General features: G+C 40.0%; 1 protein-coding gene across 1 annotated transcript in view; it reads left to right on the top strand.

Annotated features, from left to right (window-relative positions):
• Col19a1 (collagen, type XIX, alpha 1) overlaps positions 1–21628 on the top strand; it is a 304391-nt gene that overhangs the window by 185225 nt on the left and 97538 nt on the right. The window contains exon 16 of the mRNA XM_013504411.1: positions 15379–15432. Within this exon, the coding sequence (XP_013359865.1) occupies positions 15379–15432 (54 nt within the window). The remainder of the gene's footprint in view (positions 1–15378; positions 15433–21628) is intronic.

A 21628-nucleotide genomic window follows, 5' to 3' on the forward strand; every position in this document is an offset into this window, starting at 1 on the left:
TTTTCAGATGAGAATGCTGAGATTTGAAGAACTTAAGGTCATAGGTCAAGAAATAGGTAAAGTCAGGCTCTATCCTCAGTCTGCTGCCAAATTTTGTTCCCACCATAGCGATGTTTTCTGAACTTCGTACCATAATGAGTTAAGAGGTCAGAAAACAACTTAGAGGGTCCCAATCAGATTTTCAAAAGGAATTGGCAGAATACAATGGGATATACAGAAGAGCTTACCCACTGCGGAGGAAAATGGGTCATCATAGACCCTCCCTAACACTGGATACCCGCTGTCCTCCTATGCTCCTGTGTCCAGCCCTCTCTGTGTCCCTCAGCTTTCTTTCTTTCTTTGTTTTTGTTTTTGGTTGGGTTTTTCTTTCTGGTGTTGAGGCTTAAACCCAGAGCCTCCCATGGGTCGTACCACTGAGCTACACCCCCATGCCCATCTGGACTCTCCTTTTCTGAGTATAACCTACACCTTGTCTACAGGAATGCTGGACAGTGTGTGGAGAGGGACCCCCGCTTACTGTGGAGTGGCACACAAACCCTACTCATGGAAGGAGGACCGGGCATCCTTTCATCAGTGCCTTATACAGGGATCTGTCTGGTTCCTTGAATTTTTTATTAATGAAATGTTAACCTCTCCGTAACTTCAATGCAAAGCCTGAAAGGCACAGATGCTGGAGTTGCACCAACTCCTGGGTGTGCCCTGGCTCTGTCATGCAGAGCTTCTGCGGTTCTCAGACCTTCAGTTATAAAACAGAAATAGAACTAATGATACCAAGCCTAAAGCAAAGATTGGAAAAATATGCGTGTACATAAAATAGCCAGTACAAGGCCTTGTTACAGGATTAGCATTCATCATTGCTGGTTACTATGTTATACTTATGATATAACTTCTGTTATTTGAGCCCAGTGAGATCCTCTAGGACCATAACCATAGAAAGATTTAGTGTTTTCTTTAGAATCCCAGGGACTTTCCTGGATTTGTTGCTTAACACAGTAGCTTACGTTATACTGAAAAGAAATGTGACCAACCAACAGATGTTTGGGAAGTGAAATGCAGCCCATGCCACACTCACCAACTCTGGCTCTCGGTGCAAGGGTGCAGCTGAGCAGGAAAGGTGCCTTTTCCACATTAGAACAAAAGCACCAAATCTGCTACCTGATGCCCTGGCTCCTGGCTTGTAAAGGCAGTTACTGCTCTTGTATGGACACTTGGCCGTGCCATGTGGTAGATGTTTCCATTTTACAAAGTGCTGGGTAAATAAACTCTTGCTCTAATCAGTTCCTAAAAAGTATTTGTACTTCTACCGGTATTCTAGAACAGTTTTGAGAGTTTCCTCTCTTTGCTGGCGTATAGATGCTTGTAAAACCAGCAGCACATTGGGATGAAACTATTTATAACATCGGATGACATGGTGCTTTTGAAATGTTTTATGGACTACAAATGCTCCAGAGACTCCCCATTCTGCTTCCTTCCATCCCTTGATGTTATGAACTGTGTCAGGAGGCGTTTGTAAGGTCGCCATATATCTAACCTCTTGAAAATGTATACTCTATTTCAGAGCTCTAAGAAACTGATACTTTGGAGGAGCAGGCCTAGATTTAGCTTCATCTTACTGTTTATATTTTAAACTCCATTTTAAAACATTTGCCATTACTGTGCTATTAGAAACAAGTCTCACATGATACCCAATTTTGTATTTTAAAATTACCATAAGGCAGTGATGGTGAATCTTTTACAGCTTTCGGTGAGAACAAACAGCTGGCTGCAGTACGCATGTCATAGGTTTGCCACCACTGCCATAGAGTAATAACTGAATTTCACAGGACAAGGTTTGTCCACCAGAGGAAAATAGAATGGTGCTAAACTCCTGCATTCCTTAGATCATTAGTTCTTTAGGTGGGTGAAAGACTTGAGCAATATTAGGCCCCAACATGGAAAACCTCAAAAAATAACCAAGGTTTTGCCCTATAATATGATAAATGACCTTCTAATTTTTGTATTCTATGCTTTTCTATTTGGACATATACTCATTTTGAAATGTTATCTACCTACAGTGGAATCAGCATTGATAAAACTTCAAAATAGTGAACTACACACACACGCAGATGTTAAGACATGATCATATATACACGTGTACGTATATATAAATCACGCACACACAGAGTCATATATGACATCAGAGTTAAACTCATGAGAGTAGTTACCCCAGTGAGAGATGAGGGAAATAGGACCAGTCGAAAAGGATTTATATTTAATCCGTAATTAAATTTGTATTTAATTTGTATTTACTTTTAAAAAGACTTGGAGAAAATATTGAAAAATATTACAAGTTGTAAATTCTATGCTGTGGAAAGATAAACATTTGCCGTGTTGCTCTTTTCACATATCTGTATTGTTATTACCTTTCTTGGCACAATAACTTCAAACTACTTACAAAGGTTGGCTTGTATGTGAAAGCATACTCTATCACAGCATTAATGAAAGTAGCAACAAAAACATCTCCAGTTCCTAAAGATTCTTCAAGACATGATTAATCTCAGAGTTTTGATGTGGATGCTTATGTAAAGGAGTAGTAATGAATAGAACCAGGGGTGTCCTCATTAGTACATGCTCCTCATTTTTCTAGCTACACCTTTTCAAAAAGTTACCATTCAATTCCATTTTCATGATTAGCTGGGCACAGGAGCAAGAACAAAGCTATAATGAGCACCAGTTGTTTGTCAGGCACAGCTGCAGGCATTGAGGCTATAGCAATGAACACAACAGGCCAGAGGTCATCAAACCTTGGCCCTTAGGCCAAATCTGGTCCACCACCTGTTTTTGTATATAAAGTTTTATTGGAACACGTCCACCCTATTTTGCTAATATAATGTCTGTAGATGCTACACAGCAGCAGAGATGGATAGCTAGTTATACACAGACTCTAAAGCCTAAAGTATTTACTATCTTTCCCAGACTCTGCAGTAGACAAAAATCTCTGCTCTTATGGGCTCACATGCTATTACAGAGATGGACAGGAATAAGACAAGCATGTTTTTATGTGGTCTATGGTGATAATGAAGTTAGAGTGAAAAGGCAGGGCAAGGGGGTAATGACTATCACAGGAAAGTCAGAGATGATCTTTGAGAAAATATCTAACAGAAGTGAGGGAGAGGACCCCATGGGATTTGGGGGAATCTTCCCAGGTAGGACAGCAGCAAGGGCAAAATTCTGAGACAGAACTGTTAAGGAGCTTCAAGGGGCCAGAATCGCTGGGATGGGAGGGAAGAGGGAGAGAGGGAGTCAGCACAGGAGGATAGAGCCCTGCTTCATTGTAAGACATTCCACTTTCACTGAGTTAGGGCTCTTCTGTGTTCATTGTGAAATCTAAAATATTCTGAAAAGACTGGAGCTAAAGTTAGGGATGCCGCCTCCTTAGGTAAAACAGCATTCAATCCCGAAAACCTCCCTCCTTTCCCAGCCAGCCGTCCTGCCCATCCTGATGCTAAGAGGGAAGAGACCAAAGGAGCGTGTGACTGCATGTCACTGCCACTGGACATCAGATAGACTTCGTCTGCAAGTGTTTTGAATGAATATAAATCATTTTCCTTAATACAACTTTCTCCAAGTAATCATCTGAAAAAATATACATATATGAAAAATAACAACGCAACTTAAATTTATACCTTTATTTCAGTTGGTTTCTCAGCCATGAGCCATGATTAAGGGCTTGTTTTTCTTTCATTACCTTCTCAGAGTTCTGCTTTGCACTGGAGAACTTCATTGGAATCTTTGGTCATCTTGGGGCATCTTTTTGTCTTAAGAAATGTCGAAAACCATGGCATTATTTCTCACAAGAACTTAGTTACAATATCATAACACAAATGCAATTATAAACTACATTTGAATATTTCTATAAATGAGTTTAAACAGTCTTTTTCCCCCTCCTGTAAGGTCTTTCACTTGAGTTAGGCCAGCCAACTGACATATTGCTCATTAGTCCTACATATTAACTGGAGGAGTTAATGTTTTGAAGCATAACTTACCATTCTGTCCATAGGGACTACTTCTTGTTTTTTAAATGTGATGACATATGCTTCAGACACTGCTAATTAGGTCTTTCCCTTGAAAACTCATCCTGACATGTTCCAAGAACACTTTTCCCCCTTGAGAACGAGTTCATTAAATTATTAATATCCTTGTATAAGTCTTATAGGAGGACTTATACAATGCAGCTCTCTATTTTAAAAACCATAGTTCATGGTAAAGGATAAAATAAGTCTCACATCTTAGTATATGGAGAATAATAGATATTATATTCAGTAACATAATGTAAGGGTGAAAATATTTTGCTTATGTAAACAGAGAAGCATTACATGCAATCAACTCCTGATATCTGAACAAATGTGAAGAAGTGTTGTTATAAATAACCTAAATCAGATAACTTAAAATCAGTTCTATTGAGTTATTTTTTTATTAAGTGATAACTTTGTGGCAGATTTATCTTCTAGTCTTCTATCTACTTGAACACCTGCTTAGATAATTTTATATTATAGGACCTTTTTAAAACAAAACTCCCATTGGCTTTCCATCAAAATAAACCTCAGAACCTCCACTGTAATCCATAAGGCCCACCAGAGTCTGGCCAGGCTCCTGCCTGACTACTCCTTTGCCCTGCCCTGGCGACCCATTTCTTGCAGTTCCTTGAACAAGACCTACTGAGGGCTTCGTTCTTGCTGTCTCCCCTGCTGGCTGATCCTCCTCAAGCCTTTCTTGGCCCATAGACTCCTTAGGTTTAGGTGTCTCCTGAGGCTTCTCCAGATTTTTCTATCCAAGACAGCTCACCATCCCATATAATTCTATCTCCTTACTTTGTTTTATTTTGTATAATTCTTATCTCTATCCAAACTATATACAAATTCTTAATTTGCTTAGTTATTAGATATGCAATAAGTAGACCATAATGGGAATGATCAAAGATGGTACCGCCATATTGCCTAGACTCAAATCCTAACTCCATCGTGTACTAGCCACATGACCTTACCTTGTAACTCATCTCTTCATCTGTAAAATGGAAATACGTCAAATATACTTTCAGGATTAAATGAGTAAAAATGCATAACTTGCTTTGAGCTGTGTCTGGCATATACTAAGGGTTTGGTGTCCTCATTTCTTATTATGTCCCCATTGGAATATAAACTCCATAAGGACAGGATCAGAAGGCATTTTCAAAGCATACAGAAATGCCTAACCCATGATAGGAACTCCATAAATGTTTCTCGTGTTGATTAATGAATGATTATAGGTATGTGCAAGCTCGAAGGGGGGGATATGTTCTGCAAAAATACAGAGAAGAGGGCACAGATAAACTACAGAAGAGTTTTAAAGTCACAATGGAAAGGTTTCGTAGTTGAGAAAGTTAACTTGGTTACATAGACTGTAATATGTGTATATATTACACCCTCGATGTAACAAGGCTGCTGGGAACAAGACGTATTTGGGGTTTCTGTCTATAGGATACTTCCCTAGAGAGGAGCAGAGGAAAAATCAAAGGAGAACGTCAAAAGAATCTGGCAGGTGATCTACGTTTGTAGCTGGCAGGACCAATGGGGCTACCAGTTTTCCCAGGAAATCCTGACCTTATTCTGAGAAGAGGAAGATTGATAAAGACAGGGTCCAAATTACTTTTACCCAGTTATACTTTCAACTGACAACAGATGTTAAGTTTAAGGACTTGAAACATAGCATTTACATAAAGAAAAACCATACCCAGCATTTGTACAAAGCCATGCCCCCAGGTGTTCAGCTTTAAAGGTCACCAGTATATTTTCCCAGTATATAAATCAATTGTGCAAGAAAAGGAGGTAGTGAGCAGGAAAATGCCTTCTCAACACACAACTGAAAGGTTGGTGGTAAGTCTCCAAGAGGACAAGTTATTGTCCAAGCGTCCGGCAGAAGTTGTTCCTCTCCAGGGGGCTTTTCAAAGAGTCAGTGTATAGACAGAGTTGTCTGCCCACATTCCCTGCACATCCTTGTGATCCCTCAATCCTTAAAGGAAAGGCTAAAGAGAATTAGCAAACAGCACATTTAGGAAGCAACTTCATTTTTACTTTCCCTCACTGGAACCCCTTACCTGTAAATCACCTAGGACGATAGCTCACCAAATGAACAAGTCTGTCCAAATATCATTTTAATTGACCCTTCTTCTCCAAGGCAAAATCCAGGTCTTAGTCATCTTAACACATTTTACCCCGGCTCCAGTATGTAAAACACAATTTTTGCTGAATAAAATTTGCATACATGATTTTGATAGCATTTATCTCTGAAATCCGTAAAGATTCAAATACAATTCAATACACTAAATTCACCCCCATTAATTGAGAGCTGCACCATAAAAAAATTTTTTTTCAGTTTTAAAATTGGGGGATCTTTATAGCTTCACCTTAGGCAGCCTCTTCTCTTCCTTGGTCAGGCACAACTACAAAATGTATTTCTATGGATTTATTTGGCCCTAAGTAGTTCAGTCCTTCAGCTCTAGATTCCAGCCCTTGGAGATCTGTCTTTTAAAGTTAGCAATTCAGAAATACAGAAAATATATCCTGTGCCTGGACCTTCACTGAGACATCAGGATATGCAATGTCATTAACAATTTCTCTGTCCAGTGCTGGCCAGTCCGGTTAAATTGCTCTTGTTTACCAGCCTAAGTTGTGACCTGTCTGAAGTTTGTTGATGGATCTCTCTGTGTTGTTTTTATTTTAACATTTCTAATAAATAAAATACTATCATTTTCTGTGCATTATTTTTCCCTGACATGCTGATTTTATCTGCTCTAAAACTGGAAGTACAATTCTCTTATTTAAAATGAAAGATAGGGGCTGGGGATTTAGCTCAGCGGCACAGTGCCTGCCCGGCAAGTGCAAGGTCGTGAGTTCGATTCCCGGTACCAAAAAAAAAATAAATAAGTAAAATAAAATCAAAGATAAAATTCCATATTAGGGAGACATTATGAAAGTGCTTGGTTCTGGATAAGTGAAAATCCACCAGCAGAGTTTTCAGACGGAACCCCAGTGCCTGAGTCTGGATTCCCCTTCTCCGGATAAGAATGTCCCAAAGAGTGTGGTGGTTAATTGATTGACAACTCGAGTGAGGAATTCCCAGCTGAACTGAGTCGGCCTGGTTCCGGGTGTGAAAGACTCATGTTAAGGAGGATTGTTGTTGGGACTGTATAAAGGAGACCAGGATGACGCGTTTCAGGTGATTCCCCTTGGAAGAGCTTCATGCGGGCTGCCTTTCTTAGGAGGAGCCATGGCTGTTCTCTTCAGAGGAGCTCTGTCTTTACCTTTGCCGAGGGCTTCATCTCTGGGCTTTCAGCACAGATTGTTCAGCTCCTACCACCCATCTTTCAGTGTCCCTGCGCAGACCCTGGACTCCATGGAGCACTGTTCTGGGCTGCAGGCCTTTGGCTGGATCCTTTGATCTCTAGCACGCAAACAGATCTTTTGTGCTCATCTACATTTGACTCTGTGGGCGCCAATTGTAGACCAACCTTGTAAATTTCTGTGTCCTGCATTAAATCTGATTTAGAATATGTGCTGGCTTTTGAGGAGCCTTGCCCCAGCCCTGCAAGTTCTTGTGAGCACTCATACAGGGAGAAAACATTTTCACAGTGCACTTCCAGCTCCAACCCTCCTAACATAGGACACAGACATGAAACTGTCTCACTGTATTCAAGAAATTGCTTCACCACACCTCCCACATCTCACCCAGGCTACCAAGATGAGTCAAGTGCATTGGCAAAGATTGGCGATGACATGCACAAGCAACATAGCCAGAAAGTGAGGCTTGGGAGAGTTGCAATTTGGCGAGGCAGTTGCGTGTCCCAACAAATCTAACCTAAGCAGAAGGAGATTTGAGTCACCTGCAGAGTTTGGGTAAGTACTGAGGGGAAGACAAGCAGAAACCAGACCATCCAGGCAGACCGGCAAGATCGGCAAAACCAAAAGAACCAAAGAGACAAAAGGACCACTGTGGAAAACCTGAGTGCATTGTGAGAAAGCGTGTTCTCCCTCATTGTGAAAATTAAAAACGTTGAGTTCATAGAAGTAGAGACTATGGTGGCAGTCTCTACAGGCTGGTAAATGGGGAGGGAGGACATGGAGACAGACTGATAAACTACAGATGGGCTGAATTAGCTCTAGTGTTCCATATCGCACAGTAGGGGAACTATCATCTAGAAAAGTTGATCGTACGTTTCAAAATAGCTACAAGAGTCCAGAGGTTCCCAAACACACAGAAATGATAAATGTTTGAGACATATAAATGCTAATTACCCCCACTTTGCTCATTGTATACCATGTACGTGTAACAAGTCTTCATACTGTAGCCCATAAATATTGTGTCAATTAAGCAGTGACAACGGAATTATAGCAGCAAAATAACCTAAATTGTACCAGAATATCCATACCAAGAAAACTTGAATCTTATTGTAATGCATGTTAATCTCTCCTTCAGATTATCATTATTTTAGCTGAAAAGCTCAGGGGCCAGGTCATTATGTCACAACTTTCAATTTTCTTTGGAACGTCATATTAGCTATTAGCAGAATCTATTTAAACAAAAGGAAAGAAAAGGACAGAGAAACAAGAAAATCATAGAAATCAGAAAACTTAAGATTTCAGCCTCCACGAAGAAGGTCACAGTATGGATTCATCTTTCTTCAGCTCTCAGCCTGTTTCAAATCACTTGTTCATACTGAATTACATCCTCTTGCTATGTCCTTACAAGAGCCACTTGTCTGATCCCTGAAGTAATGAGACCTTTATGACTCGTGTGGTTGCTGTCATCGGTGTATTTTTAAATATGTCAAGATGTAAAATGCACTTAAGATATTATGCATTCCTTACATAAATATTCCATGCCCTTTTTTTTTGCACGTATCATTGATTTCAGAATGTAACTCTTTACCACATTAGTCATAAATCTTATTTCCGCTCACCATGTAAAAAAAGCAAGCTAAACTTCTCCGAGAGTCTGTAATGTTTTCCTGTGTAATTAACACCTCATTCACAGTTGTGAGTGCCAGTCAAGTCTCTGTCTCCTTTTCCTTGACATTTCCTTGATACCTCGTTCAGCTGAGCCGATGCCGAAGCATGTGCACCGTACACACATGGTAACAGGGAAATATTTGAAAGGCAGCAGCTGTATTAGCAAGACCTGGCAATTCAGAAAGTCTCCTTAGACACATGTTTCATTTTCGGGGCTTGGGGCTGCATACCACCCTTTATTTAAGGCTAATCACTGCCATAACCTCATCTTCATCCTCATCACCCTTATCAACAACAAAAACCATCTGTCAGTTAAGTACCAATGGTCCATTATTTGCATTCTTCTCTTCTTAGTATTTCCAGAGGGCCAAGTGTTTATAAATCAAGTGTCTAATTTAAGATACACGTGCTCTCCTCCCACAAGTTAGCCTGAGAGGCTCAGGTTATTTTTACTGCTGAAAGTTTGTAGATGTCATTTATTTCAACAGCCTTCTTTGGCTTTTTCTTTTCTTTTCTTTCTGATAATAATGACACTATGGCCTTGGACACAGACAGTATAGATAGATGATGTTATTAGATCATTTAAATAGCATTGTTCTGTTATGATGATCTCATGGTTTTATTTTTTTTAATTTTATTGAAATATACATCCTTGGAAAAGTATATGTTTTATAAAGATACAGCTGGATTCTTTTTCACAAAGTCAATATGCTTCTGTAACTAGCACACAGTTCAAGAAACATCAAGGAACCCCCCTCTTGCTTCCGTTCAGCTATACCCTACCCCATGAGTAGCCCATCATGACTTCAAAGAGCATACATTAATTTTGCCATAATATAAAATGTACGTCTTTTCCCTTTTTAACAGTACAGTTTAGTAAGTATATCCGTGTTGTCGTGAAGCAGATCTCCACAACTTTTTCACATTGCAAAATTGAAACTCCATAGGCTTAAACAACCGCCCCCCACACACACACACACACACTTTTTGTCCCTCCTCTGAGCTCCTGGTAACAGCCTTTCTACTTTTTGTTTCTAGAAATTTGAATACTTTAGATATCTTTTATAAGTGGATCCATACAATAGTGTGACCTGTTTATTTCACTCAATGAAGTATCCTCAGAGTTCTCCATGTTGTTGCTTGGGATATGATTTCTTTCCTTTTCAAGACTGACTAATCTTCCGTTGTGTGTTGGTACCACAATATGGTTATTCATTCATTTATTGATGCATATTTGGGGCAGCAGGTCATTTAAAAATAGTGCTGTGAACACGGATGCAAATATCTCTACTTGACCCTAATTTCAATTCTTTTGGATATACTTCATATTCCCAGAAAATCAAATGGTAGTTATATTTAAAATTTTCTGAGGAACTCCATATTTTCCATACTGGCTGTAGCATTTTACCATTCTGTGAAGAGCGTACAAAGGTTCTAATTTCCCCACACCTTTTGTCAACGTTTGTTATTTCCTGTGTTTACTTTTGTTTGTCTTCATGGCTGCCACCCTGATGCATTTTTGTGGCAGGAATTTAACAAATGATCTCATTTTGAATCCCTCTACAAACCTGTAGCAATGGATAAGTACCATAAAGCAAAAATTCTTGGCATAAAATGTTACTGTAAGATTAAAAACAGGGATTCCGGTCCAGGTATTTCTGTGCTTAACCACGAACATCTTATTGTCAGCTTCACACAATCACAAAACTAATAGAGTTCTTTTGTTCTGAGCTACATTAACGTAAGGGGCTTTACAGGATTTCCTGACATTAAGTGTGAACTGTGAGCTTTAACTTTTTAGAATGGCGGTCCCCAGCATGGTACCCAGACTGGCCCCAGCACCAGCATTACTGTGAACTTTATTAAAAACACAAATTCAGATCTTACCCCAGGCTGCTGACTCAGGAGCTCCAAAAGGGGCCAGAGTAAACTATTTCAACCGGCCCTCCGGGTGATGCTGCTGCCTGGTCAGGTTTGGACACCGCTGTGTGTGAGGCAGGTATCTAAATGGTTGTCAAATAATTTTTCACTGTTGCTGAACAGAAAACTGACATTTTGAGCACTTTGTGGTTTCCAGGGCAACCTGTTAGGGTCAATCCGTGTTTTGTGGTGTATACCTCAGTTGTCAGGAAAGTGTTAGATTAGCCCAATGAGAGTAGAACTGGGACAGTAGGTCTCAATGTGTTTAGAGATTTACCCAGACTCTAAGTTATCAGAGTTGGTGTTGAACAAATGACCACTGGGGAACAGCCACTCTAACCAGGACAGCGCTGGTTCAGGACTCAGCATGCTCCTGGCTCAGCAATTGTATAAGGTATCTGCCCAGATTCTCATCTCTGCTCACCTCCAAGCCCTGCTTGCTGCCTCCCCCTGGAGCAGGCCGACAACACACCTTGTAAGGAAAGGACTGAGCAGCAGGATGCAGAAGGGAAAACCAACAAGCAGTGACCAGCCCTGCCTCCGCTTGCCAGGCTGCTCCCTGGCCGATGTGGCCCCCAGACCCTGGCTCCAGGTGCCCTCGTCTAGCTCCTTGAGCCTTTGAGAAGAAGAGCTGAGCCCCTGTGTTGGTTTGGGGTTATATTGCAAGGGGAATGGTATAATACAGGACACATACTTTATAAAATCATTTATAACAGTCACCCAAAGAATCATATACAAAAGAGTGCAGGAAATCTGTCCACATGCTCAAAACCAGAGAATCTAGCTGAGGGCCTGGATCCCACAGAAATGTCCTGCATGAGTCCAGCTGAAGACCTAGAACCCACAACAATGCTTCCTATGAATCCAACTGGAGGCCCAGAGCCCACAACAATTCTCATGGAGCCCTGTTTTGTGGATCTGTGCTGGGAAGGCCCAAAGGTCAGTGGTGGAATCTAGAAAGTCTGTGCCAGCAGGATGAAGGATCTGTGGTAGCAGGCTGAGGGATCTGCCCTGGAGCCAGGAAGCACCGCTCAAAGTAAGAACCAGAGCTCCCTTGAAAGGTACCACAGCCATCCTCAGCAACAGTGAGGTCCCAAGCTCCTCCAATGATCAGGAAAGCTGAGTTCCCATCAGGAAAGCCAACATGACAAGCTTCTCCAGGAGACTGACCTATGCACCTTCTTCCCAGCTGGAGCCAGGAAATGATGCTCAGAGTGAGGACCAGACCTTCCCCAAAGTGAACCAAAGCCATTCTCAGTGACAGCAAGGTCCTGAGCTCCTTGGACAATGGGAACAGCTGAGTTCATCAGGAAAGCCAGCATGACAAGGTCCTCCAAAAGAAACAGCAGCTTCTTACAGCTTCTACCTGCTCCCAACAGCCTTTCTTCTTCTCCATTTCTGCCTCTTTTGCTGCTGGCAACAATCCTCAGATGGGCCTCCCATACCCAACACCACACTTACTCAGTTCAGCTGGGGGTTACAAATTGTCGGTCTACCACAGTCCCACAAATTACCTTCTCCTCTGAAAATGGGAGGAATTTTTAGTCCTAGGCAGAGAGTTGTGGTTTACGCCCTTCGTCATGGTATAATTATTAATAATAAAATATCTTTTAAGTTGTCATTCTTCAATAATAAATCAACTCTACCAAAAATCTATTCTGATCCTCTAGGTAGACCTTTGCCTTTCCTTAATACTTTTAAGCAAATGAGAGATCCTCTGGAAAAACAGGAGATTATACTATTCTACTCTCCTCAGTGAAACAAGGTGATTCGGGGGGCCAGTGGGTTAGGGAATTAATTCCTGAGATATTTTGGAGAGAAGAGTGGGCTGGGGCTACTGTGTTTATAGAAACTGTGACCCCACGAGCACTCTCACTCGTTCTCTAGAGCCTCCCCTCCTATTTCTCAGCCACCCATCCTCTGCTCCATGCTGTCAGTGCGCCCTCTCCAGGGTAGTGAAATCTGGAGCAGAAGCCCCAAGGGTCAGCCTTTCCTGTTCCTATGATCAACTGGGAGGGACTAAGAGGAGAGGGGCTGTGTTGCTGTGTACAGGAAATCTTGAAAAATTGTTCAAACCTGCTTCCGTGTGTTACTAGAACCAAGCCTAAAAACCAGGTTTAAAGTGAAAATAGGGGCTGGTAAAAGTTATCTGCACAAAGATGCCCCTTAACTTAACACCTCACAAATGTGTCACCTGCTCATCCATTCTAGGAAACACGCACAGCCAACGTCGTCCTCTCTGTGCGTCTCAGGGCATGCAGATCAGCACATTCCCATCCCGGCAAGGGCAGGGCTGGACTTAAAGAACGCAGAGACCAGCAGGAAGACATGGGAATTTGGATTCCTGCCCACGCCATACGGAACCGTGAATGCTTTTTTGCTCCTCATCTTAACAAATACCAGTGTTGTGTTACAATATCTGACACTTGGTTTGTCTTACACATTAACTCTGTGATAAAAATTGATCAATAATCAGCCTCATTTTCAGCCCAAATCAATACACATCTTCTTTGAAGAAAGCAGAGTGCAAACAAAACTAGATCCTATGGTTTTAACTGACCTCAACCTAATGTAGATGTAAAGAAAGACCCAATCACTTAGGTACCATTGATCTGATTTCTCTATGCTCTTGTGAATTAATAAATTACATCTCATCTATTTTCTGAGTAAACTTTTTATCACTGATTAGTTCTCGAAGGCTAATTGATTTACATTTTCTAAAAGACCCATTATATTGGTTTTCAGAAAATGTAAACGGTAAGATTAGAAAATAGTACACGTGTGTATAACTTGTATGAAATATACAGAATATCAAATTATATACTCATTCCAGTCTTATAATCCCCCAAAGAACTCTATAATGGAAGGTACATGAAAACACTACAATTATATTTCTGTTTGTAAGGAAAATTTTCCAATTCTGTAAATGTGAGCTGGAATTATTTGTGAAAAGGGACACAATTTTGATGAGGAGAGCTTGGTGGTACGTCTTTGACTTGCCTTTAGTAACCATGAGCACATTTGTCACCCAATCACAGAAGAGACTTTTGCTCATCCTCCAGACCTTACTCAGCACATTCCAGCGATAAGTCGACTTCCTTCCTCACTCCAACCCCAGAGGAAAATCAGAGATATGGAGCAACTTTGCCTGACACTTCCAGAAAAAAAAATAGTGAACTGAAGAAACCTTTTTGTGTTTATACTTACAGGTTTAAAAAAAAAAAGAAAAACAACCAGATGCTTTTTTTATCATATGCTTTAATTTGTATAGATAGTCTACCAATATAGTCATCAAATAAGTTAATTAGTAACAATGAAATAGAATGGCAATATTTAGAAAACATATGCTCACACATGTTGCTTATTTGAAATATATACTTTCAAAATCTAAGCTTACTTCCTTTTTTAAAAAAATTTTAAAAACTATTTTATAATAACTGAGTGTTCTTAAGTGGTAGTAGACATATAATTAAAGATGTTAACAGGTACTTATCTTTCTGATTTGCATTTGGAATTTGGTTGATTGTGACCTTAGGAAAGTTAACATTCAGTTACAATAATGAAGATTAATATGCAAAAGTTATACATTTTGGTTCACTTATAAAATAGGTTATACATTTTGGTTCACTTATAAAATAGGTTAACCACCTGTGAGTGAAGACAAGAGCTAGTTAATGCACTTTAGAATGTATCATGATGCCTTAAGACAGTGCTTCACAAACTTTAATGAGCATAAGAATTACCTGAAGTAATTCTAAAATGCAGATTCATAGCTTCCATCACCCCAAATTCTAAACCATTAAATCTAGGACAGCAGAGGCGAACCAATAGCACACATGCCTCAGCAGGCTGTTTGTATTACTGAAAGCTCTACAAAGCTCACCATTGTTGTTCTAAGATGAAGTCCAGGTGTGTGTGTGTGTGTGTGTGTGTGTGTGTGTGTGTGTGTGTGTGTGTATACACACATATATATGTATATATATACATATATATGTATATATATATTTATCACTCAATCTCATACTCAGGTAACTCCTATAGAATTAGAATTCAGATCTCTCTTTGAGAAATAACAAATTAAGATGGTAGATATACTTATTATTTCAAGATCAAGCCATAGGATCATCAGATGAATTGCCAACCTTTGCCTTTCTTTCAAATACTTTATCATACTTTGCCAGAATATTGAGGTACACAGGATATAAAAAGCTGATGATGACAGTTAAGATCTATTCATTCCAGGGACTGCGTTTCTTAGCATGACCATCAAGAACTGGCCCATTGCTTTTAGAATCGATTGATGTTTAAGTCACGTAGACTTGAAATTGTTTCACTTTTGTTAATTTTTAGTGTCTCCGGTACTGCAGTATAATATTGTCCTATATTAAAATGAAATAAAATCATAGTATTTATTATGTTTTTCTTTGGTTTCAAGGGAAGACGAGGAAAGCCAGGGCCCCCCGGAAAGCCAGGACCTCCAGGACCACCCGTGAGTAAATAATAGGATGACTGTCCCCTCAAAGAGTGCCTTTTTATTTCTATGTCTTACCTAAAGGTATTGTACTCCCTTGTTGGTAATAATTTTCCTCTTTGCACCATTTAGAATGGTGGACATCAGCACCTGGGTGCATAGTTTATACTTTTTACACCCTCACACCATCACTACCTTAAGCCAAGAGACAAGGGAAGCTGGTGGCTGTCTGCACACCTCATGTATTTCATTATTATGTGGACAGGAACAAGTGTGGTACCTGCCTAAGGACCCCAAGCCAAGCACCCAAACTGATGAACCCATTCTAAACTTACCTTAGCTCCATTTTCTTAATTTCTTAACATCCATGTTGGGGGTAAGATAGATAACCAGGGAATCATATCTACTGTTCTTGATGGGAAACTATGTCATTCATAGAATTTCATAGAATGGATTTGTTAGCAAGAATTATAAAGATTTTCAAATCGTTGGATTTTCTAGTTCTTTTACTCCAAGCTTCTAGATAAAGGTTTCTACTTCTTGTAGTCTTGGTAACTCGTCAGCCCAAAGAAGCTGAGTTCGTGTCCAAGCTATTCTCATGGTGCTGAACTTCCTGTGGTCCCAAAGAATGTCTGAGCTCCCAGGTTCCCTGAGCACTTACAGGCTCCATCTTACTTCATTGCTACAGGAAATTCCAACAGGAGTTTATACTGTTGTTATTCTTTTTTGATTTTTTTTTTTTTTGGTTTTTTTTTTTCTCTGGTACCAGGAACCGAACTCATGACCTTGCGCTTGCCAGGCAGGCGCTTTTGCCGCTGAGCTAAATCCCCAGCCCCTGTTATTCTTTTTTGAAACTCTCTATTCCCTTGGTTTAATGACTTTGGTTTTTCTCCGCTAACTCTAGGGCCCCGCCCTTTTGTCTCCTTCCTCAACAGCTTTGCCTCAGACCCTGCTGGTATGTTGCATAGGTTCATGAACCACAGTCTTTTAGTTAACCCAGACATTGCTCCTGAGCTCCAGTCGCATTCCACTGTAGCTCAGCATCTCCATATGAAGGTGTCATAGGTCGTACAAAAGCAGCACATCCAAAACTAAACTCTAAAAGCAACTCCACAGTTCTTATCTCTCCTCTTGCTCCGTATGTAAGCACTCCCTAAATCAGTCAGGTTTATATCCCTCTGTTACAGGAAGTAGCTCCCAACCCATTAGATGTGCTGAGCTCATGTCTCATGTCTCCGAAGAACGGACTTGGGGACAAAGGGGGGTTAAGAGTAGGAAATGGTGAATGAGATCAATCAAGCTGGGCCTTCCCAAACAACTGATTACTCATATTAACAGAAAGTTCCTAAGAGCAGGAGAGGTCCTGAAAGCAGGTTACTGCTGAAGCTCTTTATCTAGTAAAGGCTATTTTTATAGTATCTTTTATACAGTAAAGGCTCATTGTGTGTTATTTTCCATTAAACTCTGATCATCCTGTGGGAGGACACGTACAGATGCTTAGCTAATAATGACCTAATAGAAAAGCAAGGTGTGTAACAAGGGTACATAGAGGGAGGAGGACAAAGGCATTTCTGGAAGGGGCAGGCATGAGCCAGAGTGTCTGGTCACCTGTATAGGTGTATTACATTGTTCAGTACTACAGGACCGGATGGTGCTGGTTACCGTGCAGCTTTGAGCTCTTGTTTCTCTCTGGGGAGGCCCTCAGCCTTAAACCTGTGGCTCCATCTTGGGGCCTCATTTCTGTCACCTCAGCCCTCGACCACAGGCCTGGTTTACCTCATCTCTGGTACCTGACTCTGTCTTGGGTTTGGTCCCTTTCTTAACTGCCTTTCACTCTCTACCTGCTTCGCTGTCTGCAATATCTACTGCTCATCAGTCCATCTCCTCCTGTTTCTCCTTACTCCACTTCCTTAATTTAGCCTTTGTCAATGCATACCTTTATTTTTCGGCCATCTAAGAGTTGGTCTGGTTGCCTTTACCTTCTCCACGTGGAAGAGCATCTCTCCATCATGACCCTGATGTGCAACTCAAGCCTTGGTGTAGTCAGGCTGGTTTTAATAACTTAAACAGTTTGCCTTAGAACTCCTTACCAGCTTCCTTTTCCTTGAAGAAAGATGGACTTCATCCTTCTATGTGCTAGCCTGGGCACTTAGCGATTTCCCTGTGACTAAATTTGGCTGTCCTCTTCTCAGCCCTTTCCTTCCTTTGTAATCTGTGCTCTAATCTTCTCTATCACAGAATGCCATGCTTGCAGTCGTTCCCCACCTTCCTGACTCAGCTTAAGCATCATTTCTCTCCCTAGTCTTGGCCAGTGTGCTGCTGTCTCTGTAGCCCTCTGATCTCCTGCACAAAGCACAGTGCTTTGTTACTATTCTTTTCTTTATCTGTCTGACTGCAGTGTGTGTGTGTTTTTTTAAAATCCTCTATTTTGTCACCATTACCTCACATTTTCTAGTTTGTACCATGTAATTATTGATCATTTAATGAATGAGTAAAGAAATGAATACATTTTGTCAATGAGAAAATATAGAACAGACTAGTGACTTTGCAAAGACCAGAACTTACACCACCACTAGAGTACTTCACAGACGGAACATTAGGAATCTCCAGATGCCGTCACATGCCAAAGGGAACAGGACTGCTGTTCCGTCCTTTATTTCATGTTAGCCATTCAAGTGGATAATCCTATTGCTAACTGATTGTTGTTGATTCACATTGGTGATAAAGAAGACAAAGGTATGACCTGGATATACTAGAATCTAGTTTGTAAAGGTATCGGCTTCATATAGTTTCATTCCAAATTTTTTGGCAAAACAGAGAACATATTGCGAGGTATTGAATATTTGTTTTGTGCTTTAAATAAGAAAGCTGGTGAATACCAACAGGCAAAATTAGACCTTTGTGTAGTTTTCTAAATGTATAATGTTGCTTTTAACACAACGTAATTGTTTCCTCAAAGGAGGAATTTGAATGATGAAAGCCTTCATGACAAGCCTGCCAAATGTCTGGGAGACAAGAGGATAACACAAACTTTTGGAATGAGTTCTCAACTATTGATAAAATGAGTTTACTAAAGAACTTGAAAGATTGAGAAATATGTGGCTATATGAGAAGATTTATAATACTCAGTTCTACAGTTTCTGTTTATTGCTAGAGTGTTTGGGGAAGAGAAATGCTTATTTTGTTTCCTATAACAAGTTCAGAATTTAGACTCAGCCATGGATTTGATATACACTACTCATTAAATCCTGAGTACATGGTATTTGAAATAAAAGTAGCTATTAACTTTTTTAATATAATATATCCAGCAGATTAGACTAAAGAAATAAGGAATAAACTTACACAGAAAATAAAGAATTTTTTGCTGTATTATATTTATTTTTTTAATTTTAAAGAGAATAGTTTTTTTAAAAAGAACAATAGCAAAATACCAACATCACAGACAAAAACAAAACAAAGCAAAACCATTAAAAATGATATTGGTTTCAAAACAAAATGATAGGAATTAACAGTGGCTGTAATATTACATATTGTTATCTTCAACGAGGTTGCTCAGATTACCAGATGTAAGAATGCAAGATTGATCAAACCATTAAGGAGAATTAAAAATAATAATAAAAAAATTAGAGACAATACAGAGTTTCACTAGACAAGATGGTAGGAGTTCACCAGTGGCTGTTATGTTGCGTATTGTTGTCTTCAAATCAGTTGCTCAGATTGCCAGATATGAGCATTATATGTAGATCAACTTTTGTTTAAAAAAGAAAAGTGTTCAGCTAAACCTTCAGCACTCTCTGTTTTAAGAATTATGGTTTGGGCCAGGGATGTAGCTCAGTGGCATAATCGCTTGCCTGGCAAGCCTGAGGTTATGAGTTCAATCCCCAGTATCAAAAAATTTTAAAAAAAAGAATTGTGGTTTATGTAAATCTCTGATTCTGGGATGAATCTCCTAACTAAATGAAATCTCTTTTCTCTCATATAAGTATCATCTAGACTTCACCTTGGGGTACAGTTTTCCTTGCCTTTTGTGTTTTTTGAAGCTGCTCAGGTCATGGGTGCAACTGGTGTACACAATGAGAAGTCTTAGGCTACAACACCACCACCACCCCGAGCTGGAGGCGCTCCGTGAGGACTGCGCTGAAAGGGAAAGAAAAATAACTAGCTCCCAACTTTGCGTGTCACTTTCACATTTAATTTGTCCAAACAATGTCCTTTAGAAAGAGAAGCGCTGTTTCCCAAGTGACTAGAAACAAAGGGTTTGTCAAAGAGTCCCTCAAAGTCATAATAACTAACACTTTTAGAAAAGGATTGCTCAAAACATCTAACTCTTTCTAATTCGCATTGGTGAACTGTTTCACAGACTTTACTTACAGGCCTACTATGTGCCTAGTACTGTGTTCAGGGCTGGGCTTGCAGGGCTGAGTAAGACCCTACCCTTGCCTTCTAAGAGATCTGACGTAGTTCACAGAAATGTGGAGGGAGGAAGAGAATTCAGGAAAGGTGATGCTTAGAATTAGTTTCCTTCAGTAATTTCTGACTGAAGTGTACAGACTGAGGAGGGCTGTCCAGAAAGCAAATAAAAGAGAAGAGACAGCAAGCTAGGGAGAGGAAGACAGTGTAGCCAACATAGCCTGGCAACAAAGCACACAGCCACCATGATAAATGAAGGCCGTGCAGCAGCCAGGGGAGCTCTACAGTCCTGGGAAGGCGCAACAATGTATGAAGAGTTCTAAGCTGGAAATTCCAGTGACCAGAGAGAAGAGAGATACATTGGAGTGGGATGACTGAAAGAGAAAACAAGATCCACTGTAGATGCCATTGTGTTTACAGTTGAGATATACATACAGATGTAAAGAGGGCTATAAACAGAGGGAGACCCGGGACGATAGCAATCACAAGGTCCTGCCTGGCAATCACGAGGTCCTGAGTTCCATTCCTGGTACCAAAAGGTGAGGGGGGGAGTGGCTGAGGATAAGCTCAGTGTTAATAAGACCCTGAGTTTGACCCCTAGGACCAGTGCAAAGAGAGATAGAGAACATCAAGAGAAATCCCAGTCTGTTTGCACATTTTTAGATCAAAATGCTATTCTTTATTTATTTATCTTCTCCAACACTCTGCCCTGTGCAGCCTGATCCCTTTCATAACAGGAAGGAGGACAAAGGACAAAAGAAGGGGTGACAGAGGCTAAAATGCTTAAGGCTCCCTCTAATCAGGACTGGAGATGGGGTATGACTCACCCTAGTGGTCAATTTGGGAGACTCTTGAAGCCTGTGTTAGGATAATGTGAAATGTAAAAATCAAGAACTCAATCTTATCCTTCTCATCAATCCATTATTAAATAGCATAGTATCCCTCAAATAAGTGAATATATAATTTTAACATTATATTTGAGCAGTTTGTTTTTAGAAAAGTTACTGAGAAAAAAAATGTATTCTAGTCAGTGTGATTGTCTTGTACTGAGTTCTATTTGTGATCCTTTGCTCTGAAGTCAAATTTATATTTCCTCATTTTCTTAAGAAATTTTTATACCAAAAGCACAAACTGTTTACGGAGAATAATTTCCTACAACTCTCTATTTAACTAATAGTGTGTGTGTGTGTGTGTGTGTGTGAGTGTGTGTGTATATAAAGAACATTTTCTCTCAAATAGATTATATCTTCTCAGGCAAAACAAGTTTATAATAAAGGGATTTTTACTAAAAGCTAAATCTTTTGAATGAATATAAGCCGTCTTTATGAATCAACATTTCAAAAGTTTTGTCTATTACTCCAAATTAGCTCCCCATAATCAATAGCAATATTATCCTTAGGGAAAATGTATGTCTTTAGGGAAGACTTAGTTGGAATTTATACACATATAATCTGTATATAATAGAATTATCCTTAATCAGAATGCTTGTAATTCAGAAGCAACTAACCTGGTTAACAAGCTTGGTTATGACCCCTGATGTTAAATGTATTTGTATTTGTCAAATTTACTGTTGAAGAGCAGAGTTGGTTTTACCTATACAACATAAAAAGTTCCTACGTTCCCCAAAGGACTTCAGCCATCCTATGCTAAATGGACATTCTTCATTGGAGAGTGCCTTACTTTGTTTTCTGTTGCTATAATTGATTGTCACAGACTGGGAAACTTATTTTAAAAACGGAGGTTTATGTCCCTTCCAGCTCTGGGGACTGTAAAGTCTAGGAGCGTGGTGCAAGCATCAGGTGAA

This window comes from Chinchilla lanigera, unplaced genomic scaffold, assembly GCF_000276665.1.
Source record: "Chinchilla lanigera isolate Chin_1 unplaced genomic scaffold, ChiLan1.0 scaffold00087, whole genome shotgun sequence".
Lineage (NCBI taxonomy): Eukaryota > Metazoa > Chordata > Mammalia > Rodentia > Chinchillidae > Chinchilla > Chinchilla lanigera.